Raw genomic sequence first — 26,985 nt, 5'->3', positions numbered from 1 at the left:
TTTTAGAAACTCTTCCCCTGCTCTTCATAGATTTGAAGAAAGTCCGATTAAAACCCCCTTCACATGGCTTCTGGATAACCCAGCTTTTCTAAACCCCAATGGATGGCATTTAGCAGGAGTGCTGAGTGCTCTGTGCTCTGGTTATAACAAATAGTGATCCCGAACTGCAAACACCCTCTGGGCCCTATGGTGATCAGCTTGGTCAGGTTTGCCCAAGACTTTCTAATTTGGGCACAAAATGTCCCAAGTCCTGGGAAATTTCTCAGTCTCAGGCAAAAAGGGACAATTGGTCATCTCCTGGTACCTATGCCCTTAAGAAGCATAGGGAAAAGGCGCCACCATAGGAGGTTTACACTGGATGGTTGAAGTGTTGCTGGGGAACTGCAGATCTGTTGGGCTTTCAGCCTTCACGGTTTAACTTCTCTTATCTTTTCTTCCCTGAGGCATTCTGAATCCTTCTCTCTTCCCTTTGCCCCCTCTAATTCCTGTCTGAGTGTGCAGTGAAACTTGAGAAAGTAGGACTGAGTGCAGGGGACATAGCCCAGGGGTAGAGCATTTGACTGCAGAAAGTAGGACTGAAACAGTGAAAGTCTTAATCATAAGAATGGCTAACATTTCTATAGTGCTTATCATGTGTGCATTAAGTACTTTAACTCTCAGCACAGCCTTCTGATCTGGACGTGATTCTTGTTGTTCTGTCGCTCAGTTGTGTCCAACTCTTTGAGACCTCATGGACTGCAGCATGCCAGGCTTCCCTGTCCTTCATCATCTCCCAGAGCTTGCTCAAACTTATGCCCATCAAGTCGCTGATGCCATCCAAGCATCTCATCTTCTGTCATCCCCTTCTCCTCCTGCCTTTAATCTATCCCAGCATATAGGTCTTTTCCAACAAGTCAGTTCTTCGCATCAGGTGGCCAAAGTATTGGAGCTTCAGCTTCAGCATCAGTCCTTCCAATGAGTATTCAGGACTGATTTCCTTTAGGATTGACTGGTTAGATCTCCTTGTTGTCCAAGGGACTCTCAAGAGTCTTCTCAAGCATCACAGTTCAAAAGCATCAATTCTTCGGCGCTCAGCCTTTTTTATTGTCCAGCTCTAACATCCATACATGACCACTGGAAAAACCATAGCTTTGACTATACAGACCTTTGTCTGCAAAGTAATGTCTTTGCTTTTTAATATGCTGTCTAGGTTTGTCATTGCTTTTCTTCCAAGGAGCAGACGTCTTTTAATTTTGTGGCTACAGTCACCATCCACAGTAATTTTGGAGCCGAAGAAAATAAAGTCTGTCACTGTTTCCCCATCTTTTTGCCATGGAGTGAAGGGACTGAATGCCATGATCTTCATTTTTTGAATGTTGATATTTAAGCCAGCTTTTCCACTCTCCTCTTTCACCTTCATCAAGAGGCTCTTTAATCCTTTTTGCTATCTGCCATAAGGGTGGTATCATCTGCATATCTAAGGTTATTGATAATTTTCCCTGCAACCTTGATTCCAGCTTGTGCTTCATCCAGCCCAGCATGTCACATGATGTACTCTGCATATAAGTTAAATAAGCAGGGTGACAATATACAGCCTTGACATACTGCTTTCCCAATTTGGAACCAGTCTGTTGTTCCTTGTCTGGTTCTAACTGTTGCTTCTTGACCTGCATACAGATTTCTCAGGAGGCAGGTAAGGTGATCTGGTATTCCCATCTCTTGAAGAATTTTCTACAGTTTGTTGTGATCTACACAGTCAAAGGTTTTAGTGTAGTCAATGAAGCAGAAGTAGATGTTTTTCTGAAATTCTCTTGCTTTTTCTATGATCCAATGGATGTTGGCAATTTGATCTCTGATTCCTCTGCCTTTTCTAAATCCAGCTTGAACATCTGGAAGTTCTCAGTTCATGTACTGTTGAAGCCTAGCTTGAAGGATTTTGAGCATTCTTTGCTAGCATGTGAAATGAGTACAATTGTGCGGTAGTTTGAACATTCTTTGGCATTGCCCTTCTTTGGGATTAGAATGAAAACTGACCTTTTCTGGTCCCGTGGTCACTACTGAGTGTTCCAAATTTGCTGGCATATTGAGTGCAGCACTTTCACAGCATCATCTTTTAGGATTTGAAATAGCTCAGCTGGAATTCCATCACCTCCACTAGCTTCGTTGATAGGAATGTTTCCTAAGGCCCACTTGACTTCACACTCCCAAGATGTCTGGCTCTAGGTGAGTGATCACACTATCATGGTTATCTAGGTCATGAAGATCTTTTGTGTATAGTTTTTTTGTGTCTTCTTGCCATCTCTTCTTAATATATTCTGCTTCTGTTAGGTCCTTACTGTTTCTGTCCTTTATTGTGCCTGTCTTTGCATGAAATGTTCTCTCAGTATCTGTAATTTTCTAGAAGAGATCTCTTCTGTTGTCTTCCTCTATTTCTTTGCATTGTTCACTGGAAAAGGCTTTCTTATCTCTCCTTGCTCTTCTTTGAACCTCTGCATTCAGATGGATATATCTTTCTTTTTCTCCTTTGCCTTTCGCTTCTCTTCTTTTCTCAGCTATTTGAGAATAGCTCAGTCAACCATTTTGCCTTTTTGCATTTCTTTTTCTTGGGGATGGTTTTGATCAGTGCCTGTTGTACAGTGTTATGAATCTCCATCCATAGTTCTTCAGGACATGATTATTACCCTTATTTATTGATGTGGTTGAAAGTCACTCAGTCGTGTCCGACTCTTTGCGACCCCATGGACTGTACAGTCCATGGAATTCTCCAGGCCAGAATACTGGTGTGGGTAGACTTTTCCTTCTCCAGGGGATCTTCCCAACCCAGGGATCAAACTCAGGTCTCCCACATTGCAGGCAGATTCTTTACCAGCTGAGACACAAGGGAAGCCTCAATGATAAAGTTAAATAACAACAAAAGCCACAGCACTATTAAGAGAGATGGGATCCAAAATCAGGTAGTCTATGCTCTCTTGTCCACAACACTGCCTGTCACATGCTTGGCTTCTCTTCTTCCTGTTCTTGATGGAATCCCTGATCTAAGCTTGTTCTCCTAGTCCAGCACACTTGGGACAGGTGTTCTGTCTGGCTTTTCTTGGCCTGTGCTGCTAAATTCTAACCTTCCCTCGGTCTCTCCCCAGTCCTGGCCCAGGAAATTGCAGTACTTTTTCTGCCTCTTGTACCATGCTTCTCAGCTTTCAGATTTTCTCAGGACTGGAAGGTGGCATCCCCTGGGAGAAAGAGCCAATGACCTTCACCTCCCTCAGGCCAGTCCTCCATCCCATCTCCCCTACACCATGGCTCCTATGATAACACCATTACCTATGAATGTGGAGCCCATGCAAGTAGAGAGCCCTTTAGCCCTAGACTGGAAGTCCAGCTTGGCTCTTAACTCTACCACAAACTGGTCTGTGTGACCTTGGGCAAGTCATTGACTGCCAGTCTTTTATTTGTAAAATGGAGTTAGACAAGACGACCTCTAAAGCTCTTTGCAGCTCTAACAGTCCATGAGTTTCAGTGGCAAGGATATTTGAGGGAGGGGGGGAGTCTAAATGGAGGAGGATTGCCCTAAAGCCTCCTTGATGACATTGAATATCCAGTTCTTTCTCTGATGGCTTCCCAAACAGACCAAAGTGAAAGCAATTGAAAAGGAGCCCCGGGGTGTAATTATTCTCATTAGAACAGATCCTTCGGGTGTCTTTGGGGCTACAGGGGGCAGGTAGGTTGGCTGTTTGAGACGTTGTCAGAGTTCTCAGTTTCTGATATTGGAGAGTTTGGGGTGAAATTCACATAATTAAGCCTTCAAGAAATTGCCACCCCCATAGCACCACATGACCCCTGTGGAGCTTCTGAGCAAAAGAAATGGAATTCAGTGTCTGTTGCTCCAAATAATATTTGACACAACCACCCAGAATGAAAATGAGACGCCCTCAAACCACAGAGCTCTATCAGTGTGGGGAGAGATCCATGCAGTGGAGTGCCAGGGGCTGAAGGGCAGGTCAGAGCAGAGGGATACAAAGTAGCTGAGAAAACCCAAGGGAGGGAGACAATTCTCTCTTTGCTGAGACCCTCCGGGCTAGAGAGCTAGGGTAATTTTTGACCTAGCTGTCCCTGTGTGCATTGCTGTGAGCTTTTATTAAGTATTTACGTAGCAGTTTATATTTCACCAAGTGCTTTACAATCACTTTTATTTGGCTGAGTAAAGTTTTCCTGGAATCCCATCTACTTTATGATCAGGAGAGGCACTTCTTGTTTGCTTAGCACTGCGCTGCACACAGCTTCACACAATAGGCCCCTTGTTCCGGCAGGAGAGCAGGTGCAAAGAGTTGAGGGACCTGGAGGCACCTGCAACTACTGGGGCGGCTGGAGTAGGGGTGGTTTACACTTCAGTTCACCTTTCCTTCCCTCTGTTACTCTTGAGTGTTATTTTATTGCTGGCAACTGAGAGCAGCCATGCGAGACTCGGGCCCGCCAAGGGCAGAGCTATTCTGCTATGGGCAGTGGTAGGGCCGGTGACGCTATCCTAGTTTCCTCTGGCCATGCCCACCTTGGGCACTGTCTTCCACCAGGGGAATACTGGGACACACTTCCACCAGAGTGTGTTTCCTTCTGCTCCCCAGGGCCCTGACTGCAGCCTGCAGCCTGGGGCTCTGGGACCGAGTTTAAGAGAAGGCAGCAGAAGTGGCAGTTCCGCTTTCTTCAGGTCAGACTTTGTGAGTGCCCTTGGGCAAGTCTAACACCTTCTTTTTGCTAGTTTGTTCTCCTTCCCATCAGCCACAGAGGCGCCCTCTGCTGGCTCTCTGGGTGTCGTGGTGGAGGCTGGTGTGTGTGTGTCAGCTCTTGACGTGGTAGAGCTGCACTTGCATTCGCAAGCATCAGTTTGCACGGAAATCCCACATAGTCACTAGTTGAAGATTTCATTTGCTGAGGGCCAGATTTGCCAAAGAGCAAACCAGAATCTGGTCTGTGAAGTCCAAACTGGGGATAGTGGGCTTAGAACACTGGACAGTTCAGTGTCTCCACCTCCCAGGGCTCTGTGACTAAGCACGGGGCTGTGTAGATGCTTAATAGGCAAGTGCAGAATAGAAGGTGTTTGCATTCTGTACTGACATGTGCTAAGTCACTTCAGTCGTGTGTGACTCTTTGCAACCCCATGGACCATAGCCCACCAGGCTCCCCCGTCCCTGGGATTCTCCAGGCAAGAACACTTGGAGTGGGTTGCCATTTCCTTCTCCAATGCGTGAAAGTGAAAAGTGAAAAGTGAAAGTGAAGTTGCTCAGTCGTGTCCGACTCTTCGCGACCCCATGGACTGCAGCCTACCAGGCTCCTCATCCATGGGATTTTCCAGGCAAGAGTACTGGAGTGGGCTTTGGTTAAGGTTAAGGTAGCACAAAACTCTTCTTCTTACTTCTAAGCTCAAATACCTTTTTGTCACTGGGTTGTCATTCCCTTCTCCAGGAGATCTTCCTGACCCAGGAATCGAACCCATGTCTCTTACATCTCCTGCATTGGCAGGTGGGTTCTTTACCACTAGCGCCACCTGGGAAGCCTCTGTACTGATGAAAGACAGCAAATCCTTTCTCTGACCCCCAAAACTGAGAACCTGGAAATTTCACCATCAGATGTGAAACCCTCTCGAATTTATTGCCTTGACCATAGCAAATATAACATGTGAGTTCAAAGAATGGCTTTCACAACGGTAAAATCTTCTCAGAAGTGGGCCAAAGTTTACACCATTGGAATAGGATTTGTGATGCAAATTGATATTGTGTACTGTGGGTGGGCTCAGTGTGGGAGCCCAGTAGTTGGTCCCAGGCGATGGGACACAGGCTGCAGGGGTAAGTGGTGCTTGGGCTGTGGCAACTCTCTGGTTTGGCTGGCTTAAGTGGGCAGTGACCCACCACTTAAATGATGGTGTTCCCTGGGGCCTCAGGCAGGAACTCTGCCATCCCCTACCTGGCCATTCCTTTCCAAAGTGCTGCGATCTGGAGGCTTCGGACACGGTGGCAGGTTTTTCTGGCTGGGCCCAGACAGAAGTCCAGTATAAGGCAGGTCCTCAGTCACTGGCTCCAGATTTGGGGGGAAGACCCCAGGGGAACAGACTGACAAGAGCTGGGCAGAATAGGTCAGCTTTGGATGAAGTCTTCAGTCTCAATTCATTTCAGCAGAGGTTTATTGGCTGCCTATTGTGTGCTGGTCACTGGGTAAATCAGATGACTGACTCCGGGGTGAAGATAAACACAGAAACCAGGATGGAATTTGGCCATATGGCCCAGGAAAATATACCTGACAGGACGAAGCCATGCCTGAACATGTAGGGTTCACCCCAAAAGCATGAAATACTGGCTCCAAGGATGGGTCAGACAGCTAAGCTCTCACCTTTGTCTCCATTGGCTCAGGATCTCAGTAGGCCTAATCCCATGCACTGAAGATTTGTTGTTGTTCAGTCGCTAAGTCATGTCTGACTGTTTATGACCCTATGGAGTGCAGCATGCCAGGCTTCCCTGTCCTTCACTGTCTCCTAGAGTTTGCTCAAACTCATGTCCATTGAGTCGGTGATGCCATCCAAACATCTCGTCCTCTGTCGTCCCCTTCTTCTACCTTCCATCTTTCCCAGCAGCAGGGTCTTTCCCAATGAATCAGCTCTTATCAGGTGTCCACAGTATTGGAGCTTCAGCTTCAGCATCAGTCCTTCCAATGAATATTCAGGACTGATTTCCTTTAGAATTGACTGCTTTGATCTCCCTGCAGTCCAAGGAACTCTCAAGAGTCTTATCGAGCACCACAGTTCGAAAGCATCAATTCTTCAGCACTCAGCCTTCTATATGGTCCAACTCTCACATCCATACATGACTACTGAAAAAACCATAGCTTTGACTATACGGACCTTTGTTGGCAAAGTGATGTTTGTCCTCTTTTATACTCTGTCTAGGTTAGTTATCACTTTCCTTCCAAGGAGCAAGTGTCTTTTAATTCCGTGGCTGCACTCACCGTCCACAGTGATTTTGGAGCCCAAGAAAAATCTGCCACTGTTTCCACTTTTTCCCCGTCTATTTGCCATGAAGTGATGGGACAGGATGCCATGATCTTAGTTTTTTCAATGCTGAGTTTTAAGCCAGGTTTTTCTCTCTCCTCTTTTACCCTCATCAAGAGGCCGTTTACTTCCTCTTCACTTTATGCCATTAGAGTGGTATCATCGGCATATATGAGGTTGTCAATATTTCTCCCTTCATTCTTGATTCCAGCTTGGGATTCATCCAGCCCAGCATTTTGCATTATGTACTTTGAATATAAGTTAAATAAACAGGGTGACAATATACAGCCTTGACAAACTCATTTCTCATGTATGTTGTTTCATGTCTGGTTTTAACTGTTGCTTCTTGACCTGCATACAGGTTTCTCGAGGATTAAGGGCCTGTAGAGGACTGTGTCTTAGACAAGAGAAACTGACAACAAAACAGTGACAGGAATGTTGAGCTTTCTTTTAAAGTATTTCAGTAGTACCCATTCATGTAAAAACAGCTTATCCTTTGCTCGCAACCTTTGGCAGTTCATGAAATGAGGTTCAGCAAGACATCCAAAGCAACATTTAGGAGGCTTTTCTTTGTGAAACACAATGCAAGAAAAAAATCCACAAGTTACACTCTTCTCTAACTCAGACTTGCCTCTCCCTGAAAGTGGTCTTGAGTCTGTGAAGTGTGATTGTAGGTAGAATTTGAAAGTTCTCTTCTTCATTTTGAAGATCCTTGCATTAAAGAATAGATGTTTGTTCTGGATCCCACAGGGACCTACGACAAACAAAGCAGTGTTCTGAAGAGAAAGATTTGAAAAAGTGTGTGGGTGTTTCCAAGAGCCATCTAATTCATTACTTGTGACAGTTACATGCAAAGTGGAAGCAGAATATTTTCTGTCACAGAGAGCAGGAACATGAAATGTGGAGGGAGGGGAGAGTTAAAAGGCTTCTGACACCCAATGTTGATCACTCGGGAAACTTGGCTGTCTGCCTTGGGGCACAGGTCAACAATGTCTTCTTCAATGGACTAAAATAAATTCGGAACTGTTTGAAGTCCTAACCATAAGTTCCCTGCCTCAAATTCCCCATCCCCTGGCAAGTTTTGTGAGGATCTCTCTGCTAAAGAGTAGTTCCTTTCAGTCAGGCCTGCCTTCTCAGTGCTGGCTACTCACCCAATGGAGACTCTTCCATTTCTCCAGTTCTCTCAGTACAGGGATGAGCAGACTTGAAGCTTCCCCTAAGTATTCATGGCAAGATTTATTCATTTTACTTCAGAAAATCCTTTTCCAAATAACACTTATTGAACACCTATTTTGTGTTGGATACTTTCACAAAACAATACCAGTGCTCATATAAATGTGTTGGGCCCTCTTCTAAAGACTTAAGCTATATTATCTTAAATTTGCTAACATTCATTCCATCAACTAATCCTCAGAACAAATGTAGGTGGCATTATCCCTATGTCAGAGATAAAGACACTCAAGTCCAGCAGAGTTTAGTTATTTGTCAAAAGTCACACAGTACCAGCCTTTGAATGTATGTCTTGACTCCAGGACCAGTGCCCTTTCCACCATATTACTCAGCCTTTCTAAAGTATACTGTCTTTGTTGTCTCAGTAAACTATGTAGACAGGACTGAATTTTAAAAATAAAATAATTATTGATCATTATTTTCAACATCAGTTACTTTCATACAATGTTCTCATGTGTGTGACCTGTTCTTTGACCTCTCCTTGGCTTTTCTATTTGGGGGAGGTTGTAGCTCTAATCACATTCCATCAGCAGTGATATCAATAATTATTTGAATGGCTACTGTTTGGTCTCTCTGGGACTCAGTTTGCCCATCTGTAAGAAGGGTGCATTGAACTAAATGATTTCAAGGGTCCTTTACAACTCAAATATTTTTGAGTTAAAATCTAACTTTCAAAAAAAACTAAAAAAAGGTAAAGACCATTTCCTTTTGGTTTAACTCCAGTGGGACAAGAAAACATCTGGTTTTCTGGGCTACATATCTGGGCTAGAAAGTAAAAGTCACTCAGTCGTGTCTGACTCTTTGGAATTCTCCAGGCCAGAATACTGGAGTGGGTAGCCTTTCCCTTCTCCAGGGGATCTTCCCAACCCAGGGATCGAACCCAGGTTTCCCACACTGCAGGCAGATTCTTTACCAGCTGAGCCACAAGGGAAGCCCAAGAAGACTGGAGTGGGTAGCCTATGCCTTCGCCAGTGAATCTTCCTGACCCAGGAATCGAACCGGGATTTCCTGCATTGCAGATGGATGCTTTACCAGCTGAGCTATGAGGGAAGCCCACTCTCTGGACTAGAGGGACTCAGTAAATGAGTTTGGGGTGATTTAATGATAAATCACCATTACACACCTTGTTCTGCTACATCTCCACTCCCAATTATTGAACTTTGAATTGCCTTTTTTTTGTGTGTGTGTGCTATTTTTGTAAATCTTACACTGGCTGGGACTCCTCTCCTCCTTGGTATGTTCCCCTCAAGGACACCCCTCAGAGAACCCTTCAGCAGCCCTGCCCACCCTGGCTTGGTGTCCTGGCTGCCCGTGGTCAGGGCTCAAGGCCCAGGAGGCTGTTCTCACCAGCGTTCCCACACATCAGGCTCTGCCTTTGCCGCGGTTCTCACAGGAATCACTTTTGCTTCCTTATTTACTTTTCTCTCTCCTTACCTCCAGGCTCCTCTGTGGAGTTTGCCTCTTCAGACAAACATTCAGGCATTTTCTCTTTACCTCCCCATCTCTGCAGGAGGCTGCTCCCCACAGCGGGTGATATCAACTTCTCAAGCTTTCCTCACCATCTGGAAAATATTCTTCGCTTCTTGAGGTTTAAATGACTTCTTGATTATATTCCAAGACCAATCTTTTAGTCTCTCTTCACAGTGAGGTTTGAAACTAGGCTAAAAGCAGATTCTAATATAGCTATTCTCTTATATAGGTAATGTCCACTAAATGAGGTATAAACGGGCTTTCAGCCCCCTGATTTCTACTCTAAATTTTGCTTCCTTTCTGTTGCAATATATCTGTAATTTCTGAAAGGCTATTGTTTGAGAATCAAAGTAGTTCTTGGAGTCTGGTGGTCATATCTGTTTCTGGCACTCTCCTGCCTGAAATTTGCTCTCAAGTGGTACTGCTGTACCAACAATTATGAAGACCATTTTTCTTTAGGCTTGTGCATACATAAATGAGAAGCAAATTGCTGCCTTCTTTATTAAACATATTTATAAAACTCAGCAATTTTCACTTTTGCTTTATTTTTCTGTTCATTTATGTAAATGAAGACTGCATCTTGGATAGAAAAAGAAATTTTCTTAGGCCTGTTGATAAGGTGGGTTTTCTACCCTGTGTTCTAGTTTGTTTTAAAAGCTATTTACGCTCTTTAAATTATGCCATTTTTTCACAGTGATTATTGCAGCTGGAGTGCTTTCCAAGGAAACAGCCTGATAAATCACTGTTTGGGCAAAGGGCTACTTGCAATACTGCATCCTTTCCATAAGATGGCGCACTGAGAATGTGCGATCTGTAACTTACTTGTAGCTCATCTAAAACCCCAGCAGTAAATGAAACAAACTTCTGTGAAATTAAATATTTGGTGGGGGGAGGGGGCAAGTTGTTTTTTCTAAGACTTGCTTTCAAATACTTTCCAGTAGTCTAATGCCTAGAAGAAGGAGGAAAGTGAATTTTCTAGCAACTTCTCTCTCCTGCACCAGTACTAGCAATGTTCAAAATCACCAACGTGTATTTAAGGAACCTTTTAAAGAAATTTCTTCTAAAGGTGAGAGTTGTGATACTAACTACCTGTGCTGCTGGGAAAATCCCTCCCTGGGTCTCAGTTTCTTCATCTACACCATCAGTGGATTGGACAAGGGTGCTTCCTATTTGAATGTTGTGTATTTGAATCCATTGATTTCCTTCCACTTCACCTGTGCTGCCTCAGCTAGCACAGAACCAGGAAGAAAAGATTGCCCATTTTACACATGTTTGACTCTATTCCTCTTCTACAAATGCTCTCTTTGTGTCAGTTGTCCTAACACCATCACGCCCAGATGTCCTATTTTCATTAGGTTCCTTTTCTCTTTATGGCTTTTGCAAGGTGTCCCCCTTCCATCCCTGCCCAATTTGCCTGAACAGAGACGTGTCTTCCTTTCACTTCACAAATCAAATTTGCTATTTTTGTGCTAATAAGCAGGTACCACACTGGATGGGGGAAGAAGACACCACAGGTAATGCTTTATGGGGACACTTCTAACATCACGCATAATGTGTCCAGTTAAGAAGAGTTTAGATTTAGGAGGCAGGAGCTCCTCTCTATTTTTCCTCCTCCACTGGCCAGTATTCATTGCCAGACCATGTCAAAGCTTTAGGAAAAGGCAGTGTTCTGGAGAGAGGACAGTTAATCTAATTAGAGATGAGTGTTGCTAAGCAGATAACCCATCCTTAAAATCCCCCATGGCCAACAGTGTCCCCATTCCTGACACTCTGGGCAGTCTGGGTGAGGAGAATTGTGGCCGCAGTGGCTCAGCCTCATTCAGAACCTGTCAGGAACCATTGTACACCAGGGGCACAGAGGGAGTGAGTGAAAATAAAATGCTGGATGAATGAATGAATTAATGCAACTCTACAGAGACACCCCTAATGGAGTCCCTCTGAGCTTAAAGCTTGGAGCATGTATGTTACATAAAATTCCCTGGGGTTACATTCCATATGTTGTATTGCTACATGGCAGGGAGGCCTTCGCCAGCATTCATTTTCCTATTGTCCTTAGAGATTTCAGATCACCTTTGGTGTTTGTCTATATGGTGGTGGTGGAGGAGGATTATTTATATGTCCAACTTCAATACCTTATCTTTCAAGAATGCAAATATTTCGCTGAATGGTGATGCAGTTGGATCTCTGTTTGGGAGAAGAAACTCCATACACAGGGCTCTCCCCAAGGGCTTTTAAAGGGCAAGCCCAGGAATCCGCTGATGAGGTAAAGAGAGCTGTTGTGGCAGGCCCTGTTGTGAGCCTCGTAGACTATCACCAGTAGCTGGCTAATTGTATCATACCATGAATTGGGCAGTGTGAAATGGAAACGTCAAATATTTAGTCAGTGTGGATTATTTCTAAGGAATGATAGCAGCGGAGCGGTTAAGAACAGAGACAGCTAGACATAGACTCAAAAGGTCAAACTCTAGCTTTGCTATTGAGTAGCTGTGTGACCTTCGGCAAGTGGCTTCACTTCATGCCTGGGTGTTTTTATCTGCAAGGGGGAGCTGATTATAATACTGACCATCTTGTACGGCTCTTAGGAGGACTCAGTGTGGTGATGCAGGTTGTATTTTTCCTCAGTGCTTGGAACAGTATCTGGCACAGAGAAAGCACTCATTGCTGCCAGCTGGTGTTACTACATGCACTAGGAGGTGCTTTGGGTGGTACACAAGAGAACTAACCAAGCCTCTGCCTTCAAAGAGCTCGCAGACTATACGGGCTGGCAAATGGAGTGTATGTGGAAGGAGCACAAGCCACTCAGCGTGGTATCCACATGCATTTGGGTGCAAGAGCAACAGTTCAGAATGAATCCCAGCGAGGCCCTCAACTCCCATCAGGAGAGGACTTTAGGCATCTTCTGGGAAGGTGGGCAAGAACTTGAATGGCTTTTTTGCCTCTGTTTAGAGACAGGGTCCCCATAATAATACACATTCAGTCACATCCTTACTGACCGTCTTTTTGAAATAGGTTAGCATTACCTCATTGAAGAGTAGGAAGCATATAGGCTGTGTTTAACCTAACAAAGTACAGTTTGTGACCTGATGATAACCATCTGAGGTGTGAAGTAATTCCAGGGTGACATTGTGTGTATTGGCCCAAACATGTGTTCTCATAAGGGATCACCTTTAAGCCGGGGCTCTAGTCATGGCTGACATAACTCTTAATTAACAAGAAGAATTTCCCAGAGGCTCTGAGTGAGGCCTAGGACTTAGGCCCACTTTTTATTTTCCTTTGGTTTGTTTTTTGTTGTTGTTGTTGTTTCATGTTGTTTTCTTTTGCCTTAAAAATAACTACTATATAAATTTTCACTCATTAAAAATTATTTTAAAGATTTTAAAGTGTAAAAGATATAGAAGGACATAAAAAAAGTAAAATTTCCCCCAATATCTTACTTACTGGAAGTAACTGCTTTTACCATTATTTTTTTTTCTCATTAAATTTTTTAAGTGTCTCAAATTCTATGACATATTTTTAATCAAGTTGTTTCCATTAAAAAGTACTGATTTTAAAGACCAATGACTTAGAATGGCCACACAGAAAATGAATGGTCCACAAAATATTCTCCTTTCCTTCTGAAGGTTTATCATGCCCAATTACCATTAACTAGTCTTTCACTATTGAGCTTAAATGGCCAGTTGAGACAAACAGTTCTGAGACCATTCTTCCACCACTGATTAAGATGGCAGGTATTGAGGATGTTGTTCATTTAGCCTTCTGAGCTTTCTGGGCAGACTTGGTGACCTTGCCAGCTCCAGTTGCCTTCTTGTCTACTGCTTTGATGACACCCACAGGAACCGTCCGTCTCATGTTGTGAACAGCAAAATGGCTCAAAGGATAGAGAAGCTCTCAACACACGTGCACTTGCCAGGAACCCTATCAATGATGATAGCATCACCAGATTTCAAGCATTTGGGGCCATCTTCAGCTTTGTTCTAATTTTGTTCTTTTGATGTCTGCATAGTATTCCATTTTAACACTCAAGAATTTTAAGATTCTCTTCTACATTTTGTCTGGCTAAGGAGAAAAGTGTAGAGGTGTGAGAAACAGAACATAATATTGGGGATGGGGGAGAGGTATTCACATGCCTAAATGAATAGGGGAAGAGCAGAATTCTTGAATAGTTTTTAAATAGTGCCACTAAATTAAAAATAGGGCCACTAAATTTTAGCAGATGTAGACATCAATCGAACCAGTACTTTTGGTTACTGCTTTGTGGAGTAAATAAAATAAAGTTTTAGGTCTAAGCCATAAGCCAGCTCTTCCCAACACTTCTGTAACCAGAAACCATGCTTAATTTACTAAGTCTTTTGAGGATTGAAATAGCACATGGATAGAGGAAAATAGTGGATGCTATTTCAACTTTCAAAAAGTTTGGCAAGCTTTTAAACTCAAGGCTGTTTTTAAAAAATTGAGTCACCATAGGATTGGGGAGCAGTGTTTACTCCTGGCTCCTTATCCAAGACTTGGAGGTAAGAAACAAAAAAATAGAGCTGAAAGGGCATTTTTCTGAATGGTAGAAAATAGACAGTAGGACCACAAGGGATCAGCTATGGGACTAATTTGACTTAATATTTATAAATGATTTGGAAGGAGGAGTACAGGGCAAAGTCACTAAGTTGGCAGATGTCTTTACACTATCCCACTGAGGATAATAAACTTTAGAAGGAGACTTGTTTTGTAGGAGTGGGCAGGCTTTGATAGGAACAAGTCCAGGGACATGTCTCTAGGGACACGTTCCTAAAGTTCATTTTAGAACTGCTTATCTCTTTACCTGTGAATCAGGTGTCTGCTTCAGGTATCAGTAGATATAAAGAAAAAGAAGATGGAGTTGGTGGTCATCAAGAGGGAGATGATATTTAAACAGATAGCATTATATACAAGCACACAAAAGGAGGCTAGTGGGGAGCTGATTCTCACCAGATATATAAACAAAGAATTTCACTTAAAGAAATACATTACATTTCTTTAACACAGCCCCCAAAGGCAATTGGTATGTGGTGGGTGATCTGTATATTCACTGGAGAAGGACATGGCAACCCACTCCAGTATTCTTGCCTGGAGAATCCCTTGAACAGAGGAGCCCGGCGGGCTACAGTCTATGGGGTCACAAAGAGTCAGGTGCAACTGAAGTACTTCACAGGCACACACACTGTGTATTCACTAACTTTTAATGTTAGGTAAGCCAAATATGTTAGGCTACCATCTTATTTTTTTTCCATTTATTTTTATTAGTTGGAAGCTAATTACTTTACAATATTGTAGTGGTTTTTGCCATACATTGACATGAATCAGCCATGGATTTACATGTGTTCCCCATCCTGATCCCCCCCTCCCGCGTCCCTCTCCATCCCATCCCTCTGGGTCTTTCCAGTGCACTAGCCCCGAGCACTTGTCTCATGCATCCAACCTGGCTACCATTTTAGAAGAAATGCATTCAAATGTTCTCTTCAAAGTTCCCACAAGATATTATCCTTCTCAGAAGATGACTTTTAATTATAAAAGTCAGACCTAGATTTCCTGACCTCCTGTGCTATCATGCATGGTAGCATCAAAGCATATCCTTAATATTGTCAGAAGTATTATACTATAAGGAAGCATCTACTAGATCAGTATCTTCTGAAGTTGTGAAATTTTCAATAATAAAGAGATAATGAGGTCTGCCCTATCTCCTCACAGTGTGGCTGAGAAGCTCAAATGAGCTGAGTGATACAAAACTGCTTTGTAAAATGCTGTTGAAAAATATGGTGGTGTTAATTATTCTTTGCATGTCATAATTTGGGATTAGAAGTACAAATTGATTAAATTCTAGGAACTTATCCTTAATAGATATTCATGAAATGTACAAAGATCACCGTACAAGGATGTTCTTTGCAGCATTGTTTATATTAGCAAAATATTAGAAATAACTCACTTGTTTATCAGTAGTAGATTGGATAAATAGTTTGTGATCTAGCCATACAGAAGAATAAAAACAAAGCAGCTATTTATGTTCTGACACAGAAATGTATCCAAAATACATGTTAAGTGATAAGTTGCAAATTAGCATAACTAGTATAATTCCAGTTTGGGTTAGACTTGCATGTTAGTATATGCCTGTGAAGGGCTTCCCATGTGGCTCAGTGGGTAAAGAATCTTCCTGCAGTGCAGGAGATGAAGGCAGATGTGAGTTCGATCCCCATGTTGGTAAGATTCCCTGGAGGAGGGCGTGGCAACTCACTCCAGTATTCTTACCAGGAGAATACCATGGACAGAGGAGCCTGGCAGGCTAGGTCGCAAAGGGTCGCAAAGAATTGGACGCGGCTGAGCACGCACGCATGCACACATATGCATGTGGAAACCTCTAGAAGAATATATATCAAACTTAAAGATGATTCTCTGTCGGAAGGATAAGATGATGCAAGAACTTGTGCCGTATGCTTTATGTCTGTATATTTTAATTGTCTTCAATGAGCACTGTTATTTTTGTAATTAAAAACATGAGTAAAAACTATGAATTTGCCCTTAATTCAACTGCCCTATTGTAATTTTTTAAAAAGTGTATAAAGTAGGGGCAAAAGCCTTGCAAATTTTTCCATTTCTTTAAGAAAATATTCCATTATCAGGATGAGGAAAAAGCAAAAAAAAAAAGAGATCAAAACCTTTTCCCCCTTTGATAACAGTGTTCTGGTCTTTCTACATGAGAAAAGATAAAGGAGAAAATGAAATCTGTTTCTTGTTTTTGTTTTGTGTTTGCCTTGTTTTGAAAGATGAGTAAATGTACAGAGGTCTGGAACCATGAAGCCAGCAAAGAAACCACCTCAGTAGTGAATTACTGTTCCAGTCGAAATTGACAAAGCCCCACACTGAAAGACAGCAATGCCCAGGATTGTAAATATCCCCCATTCTCATGCTGGTGAGGATGTCCATAGATAGCTTGAAACTTCAATTTGAAGCAAAAACCTATGTCTTATCCTGGGGGACCATGTTAAAAACCTTCCCTTGAGCTGCTGGTCTGCCTCCCTTTGGAGAACAGAGATGGAAGCTGACAGGCATAATTTATGCTGCAAATGGGTTGGGAAAGCCTTGTCAGGAGGAGCCCGGCTGCCCAGACCTGCAGGAAATGATGGGAGGAGGAAGTGGAGAAGGAGGAAGAAGTAAAGAACATGCAAGAGTCTTTATCCTTCAGATGACTAGAAAGCACACTCAGAATGAACGACCCTGATGTGTGCTTCCCTGGCCAAGACCTAGCCACCTTCCCTAGAGCTCTTCTGAATTCTACACTAGACGGAGGGCAAAATAAGGGCAGAGACCTTGTCTCTGTCTTGTTCATTGCTGTATCCCCAACACCGAGGAAAAAAGAAGTGGTGAATTCATACTTGTTGACTTTTGAATGAATGTTCTCCTATACAAGTAGACTCTATCTGGAGTAGTCTACCTTGGTACCATGCAGTCTTCCCACGGGCTGGAAGGCTAAAGGTAGCTTGTAGTCAGCTCGACCATGTGCCAAATACAGTCAACGTGCACTTTGCTTGGAACTCTCTTGTGACAAACCTTTTCTTTACCTTCATATTTCCAGATACAGCCAAAAGGCAGCGAGGAATGGAATGAAAAATCAGTTCAACCTCCATGAGCTGAAAATGAAGGGCCCTGAGCCAGTGGTCAGTCAGATTATTGACAAACTGAAGCACATTAACCAGGTATGTGTGTATCCAGCAAAAACAGATATGGCAAAAAATTGAGCGACGGGTGATGTTGAGTGTTCAAACTGTGTTCTTGGGCTTTGGGAAAGGCAGCCATGTTCATTTTCTTCAGAGTCTCTCCGCTAAAAAGGACTTCTGACCTTTGTTTTTCACCCCACTTTTAAATTATAAAGAAAATATTGCAACATAAGAGAAAGCTTGGAAAACATCAGGAGAAGTGTTTGTCTCAACCCCACTAGTCCATCCTGTTTTCATTTTTATGTATTCTTTTTTAATATTTGATCAGAAAATCACACATAGACTTTTTACATAATTGGAAGTATATTAGTTATTTCTGCATCTTAAAATTAACACTGTATTGGAAACACTTTTTCATGTTGCCACAAATCTGCATACTAATCATCTTTTGTGGCCCCAGAAGATTCCTTTGAGTGTTAATTATAATTCATTTGCTTTTGCTATGCATTCAAATTGCTTCAAACTTTTGCCATTAAATAAAGTGACCTCCTGCATAGTGCTATCTCCTGATCTTAGATCAATTTCTTAACATACTGGAGTTACGGGGTTAAAGGATATGAGCATTTTACTGCATGTTTCCAAACTGCTGTCCAATGGGGATGTGACAGCTTTCACTGCCACCAGCAAGATATGAGAGGACCAGCTTCACTGCATTCATGCCAACTTCTGAGTCATTGCCATGCACAGAGCACCCACAGATTCCCTTGACTTGTACAGTTTTTCTTCTCAGGAGTTTAGTAACTGAGACACAAATAGAAGTTAGTTGTACCATCTGCTTGTGATTGCTTTGTGGCCACAGTTTTAAAAATGCCATAAAAAATGCCACCAGATACCAGAGTGGCAGTGTTCCTACCCTATGGTCCATGGGCGGGAGGGTCCTGGCACCACTGACTTCTATTCGTAGCTGAGGAAGGACTTAATGAAATTCAACTCCTTCTGCAAGGACAGAAGTTTCTGTAGGATGACATTGGCATGATTTTGTCTTTTCCTGTGAAGTTTAGCAGTGAAATCTTTATGGTTTTTAGGAAAAATGTTTGGAAGGGCTTCCTAATAGTGACGTATTTCATGGCGAGTGGCATTGTGAAAGTATTTACTACACTTTTGAGTGAGATTCCTCCAGAGCCTAATAAAGTGCTCTGCTCTCCATGAGCACTTAATAAATAGTTGTTACTGCTTCTGAGCACAGAATAGTGGCAGTATTTGCATAACAGATCCTTCTTTTTGGTGAACTCACAACCTTACTAAGTTCTATAAAGCCTGGTTACATACAGGATGTTTCAAAACACATCTCTGAAGAATTCAGAGCACAGCGTAAACCTCCCATTGCTGATGATGTGCTTTACCTGGGGACAATGGCAGTGTTTCTTTGAATTATTTCTAAATTATCTCAAACCAAATGACTCCACTCGACTGGTTAGATCCAAGCACTGGTGAGGCCAGAACCTCAGGGTCCATCTCTGTGCCCCTCATTTTAAATGAAGAATAGTGTCAACAGATATCTTTGGTCACCAGACGTGAAAGAATACCTCCTATGTGCTCAGCCAGGTGCCAGGGAGTTTGAGGATTCAAAAGGAGTCTGGCCTATTTTCATACCTTCCTTGGAGGAGAAACACGAGCATGTTTAAATACAAAGAAAAGGCAGCCAGTAATGAAGACGAGCTAGACAGTGATGTTGCTCATCAGTTTGGGGGTGGTTTGCTTAGGCCTGAGGTGGTCTGGGCTACTGTGAGAAGGATTTCATAAGAAATATCAGAGAAATACCTGTGGATGGAGCCCCACCCTGTAAAAAGGGAAAGCTGCATCAGAGCATATGATCTGGCAGTCACTAAAAATGACTATTTATAGCAAGCCCCTCAGTAAAGACTTTGGGTGTTTGATATTAATGCTCTGGGAGACCATGTTGTATAGTGAATAGAACATGGGCTTTGAATCCACATGGATCCCAATTCAACTGTGGGTCTTACTAGATATATAACTTTGGGCAAGTCATTCAACCTCTCTGAGCTTTAGTTTTCTCATCTGTAGTATTTAAAGTTAGCAAAATAGTCCCTTACAAGGTTATTATGAGTACAAGAAATTATATTTATGTATCTATGGCTATTCATATCCCATTATATAAAATTTATGTATAATTATGCATTTTACATATATGCATATACACACACACACACACACATACACACACAAATATATAATTGCATGTGCATGACACAGTTAAGGTGATTATTATAGTCAGGATTTCCTCTGTGGTCAGGACTTGAGCGAGTCTGAAAGAGAGCAGTATTCCAGTACTTTTTCCCAGTCTAATTCTGCCACCCAAATTTTGGGTGGATCAAAGAGATCCCTTTGATACATCTTTCTCTCCCATGTTTTTTCCTTCTTTCTCGTCATTCTAACTTTCAGCCACAAAAGGTGAAGCCTCTTCACAGGTAGGGAGGTGTATATTGTCAGTGTCGGAAAAGTCACCATTATAATTACTTTCTCCTACCTTTGCCATGGACATATATGTGGACATTTTTGGTTCCCTTATAAATACCATTGAGCAACCAATTAATTCTCATTGATAGACCAGTTTTACCTGTTTAAGTTGAGCTGTTAAAATTGGTTGGGCTCCAAACACCCACGCTGGTGTTTTCTTGTCTCATCTGTATTGCTTTACATGGCCAAAACATATCTTCTTTCAGACCTTCAGTAAAATTCATATTTTGGCCATGGTTCAATCTGAAAGTGAGACACTTTATGGAAGTCATAATGAAGAATGGGATGATGATAATGTGTTGTATTTGTATAGCACTGAACCATATTTATGTCCTAAAAGTCTCACTGCTCATATTGGAAAAAAAATATCCAGCCTGGAATTGTATAAGATATAGTACTGTCAAAGAATCATTCTTTTCAGGAACTCATTGTTACCCTTGGGTATTATTTCATCCTCACTGCCTCCTGGGAGGTAAGTGATAATGTTTGTCCCTTTTTTATAGCTAGGGAAACTGAGGCAGAAAGCCATTAAGGGCTGTGTGGGCATGCTGCCAAAACATCCAGTAAATTCAGTTGAAAATTCGACCAATCATCCAGATGTTGTTTCCTATTCACTGCCAAACATCTGGATTCACTGAATGCCTGGCTACATTGACCTAAAGTTTTAGTGATGAGGAGGTAGAATCAAGTTAACTTGCCTCAGTTCACATGTAAGTGAGTGGAGAATCCAGGAGTATAATGTTATTTTCCTAAGCTCCTCGCTTGGTGCTGCAACTATTAAACTACAGTAGAATGCTCCAACACATGCAACTGTAAGTGCAGAGATGCTTTTGTCTGTGCATGCATGCCCAAGTGTGTTCCATCCTGGTGGACTGTGGCTAGGCCATTTATGAGCACATCCCCAAAGACCTCTTCACTTTCTTCCATGGAAATTCTCAGCTGCCTCCTTTCAAGTTATGCTTGCTGTTGATAGGATTTGAAATAATATATTCACTGAGGGAATAATGTAACATTGTTTCCGTATTGACAGTCCCACGATGTAACCTGGAGGGGACGTGTTCAGGGTCAGGCCCGGGGCCCCTTTCCTGGGAAGGCCTGCAGGTGTGGAATGTCCTCCCCTCCTCCTTCCAAACCAGAGTTCTTGTGTAACATTCCCACGATTGGAAATGAGGACCCTTTTATTTCCTTTTCAGTTTCTAATTTGTGTGTGAGGATTTATTGTCTTGTGTTAGGAGAGAAATTGAACTCTTAAGTCCTCAATGTCAGTCCTGGACTTTGCTGGGCCATGTTGCTTTAAAAAAAAATTGTGTTTTTCTTAATATCCTGCTTCAAGCCTCCTGCATGGAGAGAAGACCCCACAAATACCAAGAATGATCATGATGCACTCTTACCCACAGGCCACTGTGGCCTATGTGTCCTCTGACTCAGTTTGTTGGTAAGTTCCTCTCTAAGAGTCGCTGTGTCGTTAAAGACCTTAAACTACTACAGAAGCTATTGTTTCCAAGAAAAACCTAGCTGTTTATTATTTTCCCTCAGTTTCAGTTTGGGTTCAAATGAAATTCCAGAAATTGTTTTCCTGCCTGTTGGAAACAGTTGAAGCCAGAGAAGTCAATACCTGCTCATTTGGTGTCAGAGCTTTTCATTCAAAGTTGCATACTCTCATCTGTTTGGGATGGTTGAAATGTCCTGCTGAATGGTGGGGGTGTGGACGAGGTGGCCTCTTAAGATTCCTTCCAGCCGTGTGATTCAGTGATTTGTGGCTCAAGGTCAGGCTTTAACCCAGCACCCTCTTGTGAACAAGTCTTGTGACTTTATTCTCTGCCCTGCCCCTCTTTTATAAACACCCTGTTCCCAAGTCACCCCTTTCTACTTTGTAACCTCTCATCTTTTCAGAGATTCTTCCCTTCCCACCAGTCTTCCAGCCTGGGCAGATGGAACTTAAACTTGCCCTTCCCCCTACCCAATTCTTCTGTTCTCCTGCCTTGTTCTCATGAGGCCATGAAAACATTAAACTACAAAAACACTTTTGCATTTATCACCCTCCTCCAGAACCAGACAGGTGATCTGTCTTCAGATCTTGTTAGCCATGTGACTCCATATGAATGATAATAATTCTACCATCAATTTGCACAGCACAATTCAATTTGTAAAGCTCTTTCATGAACATTACCTAAATCGATCTTCACAATGACTCAGAGAAGCAGACATTATTACCTAGATTTACCAGATGAAGAACCTATGGGCACTGACGTCTAAGTGACCTTCATATAGTAAGTGGTCAAACTAGACCTAGAATCAAGGGGGACTGATTTCAGTCTCTGTGCTCTCTCCTTCTATGTCTTTGAAGACACAGCATGCCTTGCTATGGTTAGCATGATCCATATATAAATGATGTGCAGAGAGAAGTACAAGTAGCAGAAACTCCTTAATTTGTCTAACGATTTCCAAGTCCCTAATGTAGTAATGTCTATGATCTGAAGCTCTAAAATAGGCAGCAAAGAAAAAATAAGCATACTGTTTACCAAGCATCCACTGGGAAGAATCTTAGAAAACTGACCACAGTTGTATATGGTGTGGAAACTGAGGCACTTTGTGACATAGACAGCAGACAAACTTTCTATTAGCTATCTCTAACTCATAAAATGATTTTAAATGGCCAAAGAAAATTTTAAATGTAGAGCAGACAGTGGAATGTCTCCACTTCCATCCCCCTTCATAAATACCTGAAAAGTATTTTTAAGATGCCTAACAGATTATTTTGGTATCGTGAAAAGACACTAACTTTGAAATAGAAAGTTGCAGCTTTAATAAATTAATTAATAAAGTTGTTACATGTCAGAAAAGTACCCAGGGCATACCTTAGCATGTAAGTTTTAAAAATCTTTAAATGAATCTCAAGCATGATCAAAAATTCTTTGAGTAATTTTTTTCATAGTCTTCTCACAATAAAACCAGTGAGAGTCATAAAATGCTGGCCTATTCCAATGGTTGCTAGAAAAGCTAACACTGATCTAAAATTTCTAAACCAAAGGAGAAGCCTTTTGAGAGTCAAATTTAAATAAAAGACCTTTCCAAATGAAATTATGTCCCAGTGTTTCTCACACTTCTTCACATACATATAGTGTAGCAGAACTCTAATAATTGCCATTTCCATATGGAGTCAGAATGTGTGTGTGTGTGTGTGAAAGACAGAGTATCTACAATGGCATATTAACAACAGCCAATGAATGACTTCTGAGTTATAAAAGAACAATGTGAGTTGGTCTTCAAATACCAGACCTAGACTCTGTGGAGCTAAACATGATTTCATGAAGTAAAAGGGAATTAGCTGATGCATTCCAAAACACATTTATCATTAAAAAATCTTCTGTCATTTTGCTTAATAGCTTGAAAAATAATTACAGTGTCTGGTGGCTTTGGGGAGCATGTGTTTTTAATATCTTAATTACTATGTACAGTTTAATAACACTGCGCCAAGATGAATTCCCAAGTATTTCATATTAAATTTCTTGAAAATGAACTATTTGCTTTTTTTAGAAGATACAGGATTAAAGGTACTTAAATTGGGTCATGTATTTTAATCTTTGCACATTAAGTTAAATTATTCAAAAACAGATGATAAGTCAAGAGTGGTAAGCCAAAATGTTGTTGATAGCAGTCTTGTGGTGATTGTGACTTAGCAGTGAAAGGAAATACATGATCTTTTTTCATTGCAGTATTATACTCTTTTGTAAGATTTGTTTAGTACGAAGTATTGGAAGTGTTAGCTATGGAAAGACAAGTTCTACATATGAAAAGGAAATTCTATCAAACTATAAAGGCTATTGGGTTTACAAAGTTAGAAATTTATTTCCGAAATATCTATGAAATCCATAGAGTCTCTTATTTACATCTACCTGCTGGCCAAATACAACACAGCAAAAATAAATGCTTACAAATGATTGCTCTCTACCCCCATAAACCTGTATTATAAGCAGTATATTGGTGTATGTATGTTCAAATACTATTTGGAAATTCAGAGACAACTTTTATACTGATATATTTATGAATATATATGTATCCTGCCTCTGGATTGTCAGCTCCTTAAGTCTGAGATCATGCATACAACTCTGTTTTCTATAACACCTAACATAGTGGCATATACAGAATAGACCCTCATATACAGTATTTTATAGATCAATTCATTCAAAGAGGTTAATCTTTGTTGCCCTAAATTTATTTCTGAACTTTGATTTAATTTGAGGTACTTTTCACATTCAATATTAACCAGTTTTTGTGCTAAAGAAGAGGGTTATGTAAGTGCACTGTTATAGTTTGCAGGGATGTTTCGGTCATAAGGGTCCAGCCCTTTGATTTTATAGACAAAGAAATGAAAACGTAGAGAGAGAAATGACTTGTCCAAAGTCACACTGCTAGTAAATGACAAAGCTGGGCCTAGGAAACAAACAGATTGATAGTTTGTAGTGCCTTTGCTCTGCTTCCAAAGGCCCTTGTGTAATGCAAAACATGCTTGTAAACACGCAAGCACATTTTCTTATACAGAACTCCCAACCACAGCAGAAGCCCCTACTGAAGCAGTTCATCTTTGCAACAAAAATGGGCCTAACAAGAGACAGGAACTTGCTAATTATTTATCTCTTGTCATATCTATTAACTAGTGTTTGGTCATAACAAGTACACTTCAGTGCCTCCTGCCTCATTAAACCCAGTGAGCAATGGTTGCACGTGGGTAGGGGCCAGGGAAGGGGCCTCTCTGTTGGGCTCACTGGACCCAAACCGGGCAGAGTCAGCAGGACCAGCTCGTGGTTTTATGCCCACTCACACATTCTGACTTGGGCTCCTGTCCACATTCAGGATTAGTCATTAGTCATCCTTTCACTCTCATGCTCGTATCTCAACTCCTCCACCTTCCTGGGTACCCTATAATGATTTATCCAGTGCTTCTCCCTCCTTCCAGAATGGCAGAATTAGCATCATATTAGTCAGTGGGCTTATGTGCCAGTTAGCTCAGTTGTCAAGGCAGTGTGTTCAGATTCTGTTCCACGGGGAGGAGAGATGTGGGAGACGTGCTGTGGCGGTTATTCTGCGTCCCCCATTCCTGTTTTAACCAGAGTGTGTCTAAAATCTGCTTTACATATGGGTTTCACTTAAACAAAGGGCTTCAACTGCTAAAACAATAAAAAGTCTCAGAGTGCCCTTGAAGCTAATATTAAAGGTTTAATCCCATATGGAGCCATTTCTTCATATGAGCATTCACTCAATGAATGTACTAAGTATCTACAATACACAAGGCAGTCACAGAATGCCTTCCAATCTCCATCTGCCACTCCTAAAATGAACTGTTAATTAAAATGGAGACAACATGGAAAGTATGAATGGGTTGGTGGAGACGTTATTCCTATTGGAAATGATGTTCCCATTGGAAGGCCCATTATTCTCATACTGGTGAGCCAAAAGTATCTTCTTTGAAGCTGAAGACCAAAACAAAGTTTTCCTTGCCCATGTCATTAGGATTTTGACAAAATTCAATGGGAATAAAACTAACTTCTGAATAGAGAGCAGATACTTTTGCCCCAGGATGGCAGCCCTATGTTAATTGGCTCAACCAAAAGTTTGGCCTTACTCCTTTATACACATGGTTATTGAGACCTAGGGCTTCCCCGGTGGCATTAGTGGTAAAGAACCAGCCTGCCAGTGCAGGAGACTTAAGAGACATGAGTTCAATCCCTGGGTCGGGAAGATCCTGTGGAGGAGGGCATGGCAACCCACTCCAGTATCCTTGCCTGGAGAATCCCATGGACAGAGGAGCCTGGTGGGCTGCAGTCCATAGGTCGCAGAGTTGGACACGACTGAAGTGACTTAGCACACACACACACTGAGACCTAACCTTCAACTGTAAACTCATTTGACATATGGCCAGGGATGTTTCCATATTCTGTGTAGGCTCAGTGTTAGTATTTAGTGAATGTAAAATAATAATAATGGGGTCAGTTCTGTGTGCCTAACTATATGCTTTCCTTAGATAGCAACCATGGTAATTTTGCATAGCAATTATTGAGTGGAATATTTCCAGCAGAGTTGTAATTAATGTTCAAAGTAAAAATTGTGTTATTATTCATATGTACTTCATTTTCTTGGATAATTTCCTAATATAGTTAAAGATGGTCTTATTTGTTTAGTTGATCTGTGTTATTTCATAGTCCATATCTTGCTAGTTCATCACTTTTCAAGGTAGTAACTATTCTGCACTATGGGTAAGCAGTTGACAAGACCAAAACAGCTAAGAGAATTCCCATTGTGATATGTCCTAGATAATGACGCCCAATGTCAGATCAGTTTATATCCCATGGCACTGAAGAGTTTTCTGGTTATTCTCGTGGTATCACTATTAGCAAATTTTGAGTCATCACAACAAGCAGAAGAGCCAAAAGACTGGAAACAGGCACAAAGTTTTACCCTCACGTTGAATAAGAAGGGGCAGTTGGATTGTGGAAACCACACATCAGGGAACCTGGTATCACATCTTCCCCGAATTCTAGACTAGAATCTTGGAGGCTGTGAGCTTCCAGACACCATGATGATAGTTACTAGGAGCCACTTTGGGCTCACTCAGAACAAATCATACCACTTCCCCATACTTATGTGTACATGTGATATTGATATGGTATACCTAGATTTCAGCAAAGTGTTCGACAGAAACTCCTATGATCGTTTTTAAACAAGTGACACAAAATGTTGGCTAAGTAATCATATGGTTTGGTGAATGTGTAACTAATTCAGCATCATTCCTGAAGAGTGTTTTCTTAAGGTGTCAGTGTTAGCCTGGAGAGAGGCTTTTAGCTGTTTGCTTTGACCTTTACTGCCTAAAGTTTTTACCAATGACTTACTACAGACAGAGAAGACATGCTTTTGATATTTAGTGATGACATGAAGCTAGATGGGGTTAGCCGATGCATAGATAACACAATGAGGATCTCAAAATATCTCAGTAGGATAGAATGGCAGAAAAAAACTAGCAGGGTGAAATGTTTCAGGGAAAAATGGGAAGTATTACATGAA

At 41.7% G+C, this 26,985-nt stretch overlaps 1 protein-coding gene across 2 annotated transcripts in view; it reads left to right on the top strand.

The window, feature by feature from the left end:
* GPC3 (glypican 3) overlaps window positions 1-26,985 on the top strand; it is a 436,510-nt gene that overhangs the window by 306,823 nt on the left and 102,702 nt on the right. For both annotated transcript variants that reach the window (XM_061136403.1, XM_061136404.1), the window contains one exon: window positions 17,307-17,427. In XM_061136403.1, the coding sequence (XP_060992386.1) occupies window positions 17,307-17,427 (121 nt within the window). The remainder of the gene's footprint in view (window positions 1-17,306; window positions 17,428-26,985) is intronic.

The sequence above is a fragment of the Dama dama genome, chromosome X (genome assembly GCF_033118175.1).
Source record: "Dama dama isolate Ldn47 chromosome X, ASM3311817v1, whole genome shotgun sequence".
Taxonomy (NCBI): Eukaryota; Metazoa; Chordata; class Mammalia; order Artiodactyla; family Cervidae; genus Dama; species Dama dama.
The sequence above is the reverse complement of the archived record's forward strand: the minus strand, read 5'-3'. Positions and strand labels throughout refer to the sequence as shown.